Raw genomic sequence first — 7112 nt, 5'->3', positions numbered from 1 at the left:
GGATCCACATGTCGTAATCCAATCTCACGTTTCCCCCCCTCAGCGCCGCGCTAGGATGCAGAACGCGCCCACCAAGTAACGTCTTATTTACATCCATACTCACCGCGTCCGACAGCCTCGACTCTCAGCATCCGCCGCTCCCACGACGATGACGACGACGACACACAAGTGAGTGCAGCTGAAGTGACGGCAGCTTTTTAAGTGGTGTCAGTCCGCCCGTAGCTCCACCGTAGCTTGCCACCCGTATTGAATCGCATCACTTCGTCACCACCACCACCACCACCACCATCACCAGCAGCAGCAGCACTCTCTCCTCTCCCCTGCTGGTACCTAGAAGCTCCGTCTCTCTGCGCCTCCCTCAGAAGCGTCGCTGCTGTAGAGCGCCTCTCTAGTTTCCAGAATCCTAGGGTCCGAACGTACAGTGGGCGGTACCCCTCTCCGGGAACAACCAATCGATGAGAAGTAAGTTGGCTTCGAAGGCGCCCGCCCATTGGGCGTTCGGATTTGCGATTGGTTGATAACGGTTAGCGGCACCGCCCACTGTACGTTCCGACTCTTGGATGTAGCTGCTCCAGCATTTTAGACGCAGGACATTCAGAGCACAGGGGAAGACGCGGCAAACAAGATAAATATCGGGTGTTATTACATTCCCAGGTAATGGGAATCACACGGTCATCGTGATGCGGTTATCCGTGGAGACAGACAACAAATGTCGCTTTTATTTCTTGATTTGAACCGATGTAGACGCCTCAGGGAAAATGATATGTAGTAGCCTATGATAAGTAAAAATCTGGCGTGTGACAATTAATTGATAAAGTTGTGCAGAGAAACTAACGGTGGTCAGTGTGCTCTACATAAATAATAGTGAAATAATTCAGTAAACAAGTAAACGTTGTAAGCTTTGTGTTTATTGCTGACAAATAAATGGTACTTGGGACAACATTCATTTTTGTATTGTGCGTTTTGCAACAGCGCCTGCTGAGAACATAGTTGGTTCATTTCTATGACAGATTTCAGCCAAAATGGCTCATTTATGTTAAGTTTATACCAGTTCCTACATCCCACTAAGTGAGGGCACATCATCAGTAGGCAAGTAGTATAGAGGTTTCTCTCTCTCACTCACACACACACACCCACAACCACACCGACACCCACTAAACACTTTGACAGATAAAAAACACACACGTGCACGGCTATTGCCAGGAGGTGACCTATGTAACAGTCTTTGCCTCACTGCCCGGTTGTGGATCCACACACACACTCGTATAAAAACAAAACTACATTCTCCTTTTTTGGTTTCCATATAATGCTCTAGCGTCGGCGTGGAGCCCCTACACGCCCAGGGTCCAGCGACAGGGGGGGCCCCCTCCAGCCTGAGGGAGGAGGTGCAGGTGGAGGGGCTGCGTGGCGGAGGAGGCCAGGCTCCCCGTGCTCCACGAGTGGCTCAGGCCGCCGGCGGCGAGGTGGGGGGGGTGGGCGGTGATGGTGCTGCTGGAGGGAGAGACCAGCTGCTGCTGCTGCTGCTGGTGGTGGTGGTGGTGGTGAGGAGGTTGGAGGTGGAGGTGATGCACACCGGAGAAACAGGGGGACGAGCGGATGGAGCGCAACACGGCCTCGTCTGGGCGGGTGAGGCGGGGGGGGGGGAAGAGAGAGAGAGAGAGAGAGAGAGAGAGAGAGAGAGAGAGAGAGAGAGAGAGAGAGAGAGAGAGAGAGAGAGAGAGAGAGAGAGAGAGAGAGAGAGAGAGAGAGAGAGAGAGAGAGAGAGAGAGAGAGAGAGAGAGATCAAATGTCCACCCGACCGTTCAAATCGAACCATGCTTGAAAGCTAAAGTGCAATGTTGACAAGTTAGAAAATAGACTGGGGGCACATTGAAAACTTTCCATCCAAAACAACAGGGGATATGAGAGGCCAACGATTTTTGCGCTCCAGTATCAGATAAAAGCATCGCCTACTGCCGTATGAAGAGCTTTATGGATGGGATGGGGCCGTTACCGATATTGGATTACACGCTTAAGCCCGGCCCCAGCGCATCGCATCTCTTTGGGCACTACTCTGGCCCTCCTCTCCTCACCCTCTCGACGGAGCCTCAGCAGGCCCACAGCCTGGCTGTTTCCTGCCCGCGCCGCCCGCTCGTAGTAGCCCGTCGCCAGCATGGAGTTCTGCTGCACGCCGAAGCCGCGGTCGTAGCACCGGCCCAGGCGGAGCAAGGCCCTGCTGTCCTGTTGTACGAAATAAAATAAAATCGCACCGTAAACACACACAGCCTCCATCAAGGCAAACGGATGGACGGATGCAACATTTTGTCTTGCGGTTTAAGGTTGTTTGAAATTCAGTGACACCCACAACTGACGCCCCCAGCACTGCTGTCGACACGTTCTGGTGATGTGTCGGAAATATTTAGACTAAATATCACATGAACACACGTAACAGCATACATATGTCTCGGTTATGGACACCCTGACGATATAACATTACAGAAAGATGTTGTGTAACCGGAGCTTCTAGGTCGATATACTCCCCCTGCTGGTCTGCGCTCACTGGTGCATCTGTTGCGACACCGATGTATGCCGACATCCATCTGCCTCATCGATTCAATGTGTGTGCTGACAATCACTAACTTTGTAAATCTGATTAAGCACCTGTGGTATGTTGGTATAACAAGAGCCTAGGTTTTGTCACTTGCCAAGTCTTGCACAAGAAAGTACCGTCCTGGCACTTAGAAATAGTACTTAATAATAAGTACTGTTTCTTAGTGCCGACTGGGTTAACCTAGAAATTGTATATGCATGGCACTTGGTTCTAACATCCTTACTATACCGATATATTGTCGTTTTCTTTCTTTCTTCTGACAAATGTATTTAATGTAAGTCACTTTGGATAAAAGCCCTACATTTTAATGCAAGTCTTAATGAATGCATCAGAGCAACAGATTTGGTGTCCCCCCTCATCCTTGTCATGAGGAGGTCGTGCCGATGACATGAGGGGGAGGTCTTTCAAACACAATTCCAGGAAGTCTCTAGAACAGCAACTCACGCCGCTCTTTGCCGCCATCTTCAGGTAATGCACGGCCTTGCGCCCATCGACCACCGTCTCCTGGGAGAACACGGACCCGAGGAAGACCTGGGCCTGGACGCAGGGAGGAAGAGGAGGGACGGTCAGGAGGGTTGTGGTAGGGCTAGGGGCCGGCCGTGTTGTCCCTTATGTGACTACAGCAGAAAGAGGTGGCTTCAATGTCCGCTTCCACATCAGCCACCTGGGTTGATGCTGCGCTGCTGTCACGCCTCAATGCACCCACTGAGGATGAAGAGCACCTTCAACTTAAACATAGATGAGCCGAGCACACTTTGTTTTGGCCAAACACATGAAACAAACCAAACAGAGAAGTCTACTCGCACTGACTCCAACTTCTGAAAGTTTCTCCATTGACTCAACATCAATAACACCTGCTTTCACACAGAGAGCAGTTCTTCTGAGCACAGCGGGCCCATATCGATCTGCCATCACAGTCCGACTGCAATACGGGTCAATTCCTGGACAGAATGTGCTGTGATCGGAGACAGGGAAGTCCAGAGGGTCTACCCAGGCTGTGAGGGCTGTGGGTCTACATCAGCCGACGAGGAGCCAGCGATATGAAGCCAGGAGCTACCTCAGTGAGCCCGGAGGCGGCAGCCTGCTCCAGCAGACGCACAGCGGTGCTCCACTCCTGGGGGGTAGGCTGCCCCCTGCTGGTCAGCAGCAGCTTGGCGTAGCGGTACTGAGCCTGGGCGTGGCCTCCGGCTGCGGCCTGCCAGTAGTGATGCAGAGCCTGGGGGGCACAAACGATACAAATGTCAAATCAAGTCAAATAATACTTTGATTTATTTTGATACCGCTTTATTTTCCACAGGGTCTGAAACATGGCTACACCCACACACTCGTTATAACGGCCTACTTGGTCAGATTTTTGAAGAATTACGTTGGTGAATAATATAACAAATTGACAGACATAGTGATGTACTCAGGGTCCAAAACAAACTTTTAGAATTTGTGTTCTTACCACTGGCGAGGAATAAAACGGCCGGCCAAACGACAATATGTAACGCTGAACGGTTTGCCGTGTTAAAAGCTCAAATCTATCCTTTATCGGTGGGTGGAAGGTGGTCACTCTGGACTCTGGATGTACTATAGGTGCTCCCCCCTCCTCCCTGTGCTAACAGCAGGAGGTAGTGACACCGGGACCCCCCCCCCCCCGCTGTGGGGTCGGTACCGCATGTGTTCAGCGCTCACCTTCTCCGTGTCTCGTGCCGTGCCGCGCCCCGTCTCCCAGCACACGGCCGCGTTGTACTGGGCCTTGCTGTAGCCCAGCCGCGCCGCCGCCGCGAAGCAGGAGAAGGCTGCCTGGTGGTGCTGGGTCTTGGCCGTCTCCAGGCCTGCCCGGGCGAGAGGGAGAGAGAGAGATAGAGATAGAGATAGAGAGGGAGAGAGACGTCAGACCACACGGTAGAGGGGTGTTATCATCCTCTGGCGCTGGGGGAGCATCACATGGGATGATGCCGTGTTGCTAAGGAACTGGGATTTCTCAGCTCTCCCTGAGAGACACGGCCCCTCCATCGACGGCTTTGTGACTACGATGTGACACCGGAAAGATTCGAGATTGCAGTATTTTTGGATGCAATATCATGTTATAATACGCTGGCTTTAGCACTAACTATCGATAAGATGCTCAAACAACCAGGGTAATAGATATAGTCATGTTGATTTGACAAGCAGACAGTTTGTAATCGAATGCACCCATTGAGACCAGAGGAATCCAACCATCGGTCCTCACCGATGATGTTCAGGATCACCGGTACGCTGGAGTTGCCCACGTGGCCCAGGGTGGAGGCTGCCTCCGTCAGCCTCTCCTCCCCACTCAACACCTCCTGGGGGAACATTGGCACAGAGGGGACGTGATTAGATATGCACCGGTTGGTGAGAGCCGGACAGAATACTAAAGCAGGACGTAAACCCACCTGCCCGTCGTCTCCAGGCGCCTGGCTGCCGTTAAACACCGGGCGATCTTGCTCAAGGTGTGGGGATATAGACGGTGATGTAGGTTCTGTAGTTCAAGAAAACAGTAAAAGAACCGTTTAAAAAAAAAAGAAAAGACTCCACACTCTCACGCCCTCTAAATGTTAGGGTTAGGTAGCGGGTGGAGATAAGCAAACCTTGCATGGAACCATGGTGACTCAAGTCTGTCCTCTGGTGGTCAGATTGAAGACTGTCGATGGAAAAGTGCTCCAGGTCTTCTCTGCTTCTGCTGCTGCTGCTGCTGCTGCTGCTGTTGGTGGTGTTGTTGATGTTGTGGAGCTGAGGCTGAGGCTGGGCCTGGCCGTGTCCCTCTGGCAACATGTGCATACACAGACCCCCCCTCGCTCTGGGCAAGACATCTGGGTTGGACACTAGAGGAGCAGCAGCAACACAACGTCAGAATCTCCGCTCTAACGCCAACATGCCCATTCATCTGAATTGATTGGTCTACGGTTACAAATGCAGACGGTATGGATCGTACGGCTCTTCACTCACAGATCTCCAGCAGGACCCGGTAGCCACACTTGTGCAGCGTCGAGGGAGGGGCCCAGGGTCCTTGCCCGGAGGCCGGGCCCGGTCCGTCCTCGGGCCCCGAGGACCACTTGGAGTGGACCCGCCTGCAGATCTGCATCAGCAGCGCGGCGGCGGCCCCCTGGGGAGAGGAAACACCACAGCAACCAATGAACAGCCGCTTCGATAGGAACTAGGGATGTGAATTTTTTCATGGTCGAATAATCAGTGGGTGGTATGAACGAATAATCGATTATTCGATGTGTGCCGACATTCACAAAGGCAGCCATGGATCGGCAAGAGATCACTTAATATCTTAAACGCAAAAAAAAAAAACTTTAACAGTGATCAGTGTTTGTGTTGTATGCATATATATTAATATTTATGCTTGTGTATTGTGTATATTGTTTTTCTGTACATGATTAATAATTAAAAAAAACTAATAGTGCTACAGAACCAACATTAGTTCCGTCCGTTAATTCTTGTTTATTTGAATGGGGAACAAAACGTTAACGGTCCAAATGTTAAAAATCGACTTTGACCCTCAGGAACGAATAATCGAATAATCGAATATTCTGACCCATCCCTAATCTACACACATCAATGTTGTACGGCTATAGACTGAAAGTGCAGATGTCTGACGTGCACGGGGCTCCTACCCATCCCACGGCATCCAGAGCCGTGTAGCGAGGGAGCTCAGTGTAGCAGAAGCGTGAGGTCTTCTTCTTCCTCCCCTTGCCTCCATCTTGTCCTCTCTGGGAGCTGAGGAGGAGCACGAAGAGGACGTAAACACACACAGCCATGACACGAGGCCCGGCCTAGCCAAGGCATAGCGCCCGCTACTCTTTCCCCATCATTACACACACGAGAACTGCCACTAAAGATTCACGTTTAAGAGGGATTCCTTTTACCCAAGCATGAAGTAATTTATTCAGATTCTTGCTTGAATAATTCTAAGATTTCCAATTGAAAAGAAAACACTATAATTTGTTCAACTTTATTTGAGTGCAACATTGAAATGTGATGTGATCAGCAAGGAGTAATATAAAATAACGTGTGACGGTATTGATTGAAATGAATGACCAATAATCACAAACGCATCACAGCTGTGGGGGTCTGAACTGACAGTAGCTAGTCTGTCTACTAGCGTGTACTGAGCGAGAGAGAGAGAGAGAGAGAGAGAGAGAGAGAGAGAGAGAGAGAGAGAGAGAGAGAGAGAGAGAGAGAGAGAGAGAGGGCTGAGGCAGCTGAAAGGCACTGTGAGGAGGAGGAGGAGGAGGAGGAGGGGGGAGGAGGAGGAGGAGGGGGGAGGAGGAGCTTCCTCATGAGGGGTGAGGAGTTCATAGACGAGAGTGATTTCCGCTATGAGGACGCCATCTGTCACCAAAATAGAAGGCCGTGCACTTCTTATGAACCCTTGCCTTCCTTGGGCAAAAAAAACACACAGTGAGCAAGCACTACCTTCTGTTGTCATTATTAATGTTTATGTGTGTGTACTGTGAGTGAGTGAGAGTGCCGATTGGGGGGGGGGGGGGGAGGAGGGGGGAGGGGG

General features: G+C 51.2%; 1 protein-coding gene across 1 annotated transcript in view; it reads right to left on the bottom strand.

The window, feature by feature from the left end:
• Positions 1-888: 888 nt before the first annotated feature.
• Positions 889-7112, bottom strand: part of LOC311344903 (DAP3-binding cell death enhancer 1-like) — a 6962-nt gene continuing 738 nt past the window's right edge. Inside the window, exons 3-12 of the mRNA XM_084469242.1 lie at positions 6220-6322; positions 5546-5702; positions 5188-5421; positions 4993-5078; positions 4809-4902; positions 4268-4410; positions 3648-3806; positions 3035-3127; positions 2073-2220; positions 889-1618 (exon numbers count right to left, since the gene is read on the bottom strand). Of these exons, the coding sequence (XP_084325368.1) occupies positions 1332-1618; positions 2073-2220; positions 3035-3127; positions 3648-3806; positions 4268-4410; positions 4809-4902; positions 4993-5078; positions 5188-5421; positions 5546-5702; positions 6220-6322 (1504 nt within the window). The 3' untranslated portion in view covers positions 889-1331. The remainder of the gene's footprint in view (positions 1619-2072; positions 2221-3034; positions 3128-3647; positions 3807-4267; positions 4411-4808; positions 4903-4992; positions 5079-5187; positions 5422-5545; positions 5703-6219; positions 6323-7112) is intronic.

This window comes from Micromesistius poutassou, assembly GCF_964030765.1.
Source record: "Micromesistius poutassou genome assembly, chromosome: 6".
Lineage (NCBI taxonomy): Eukaryota > Metazoa > Chordata > Actinopteri > Gadiformes > Gadidae > Micromesistius > Micromesistius poutassou.
The sequence above is the reverse complement of the archived record's forward strand: the minus strand, read 5'-3'. Positions and strand labels throughout refer to the sequence as shown.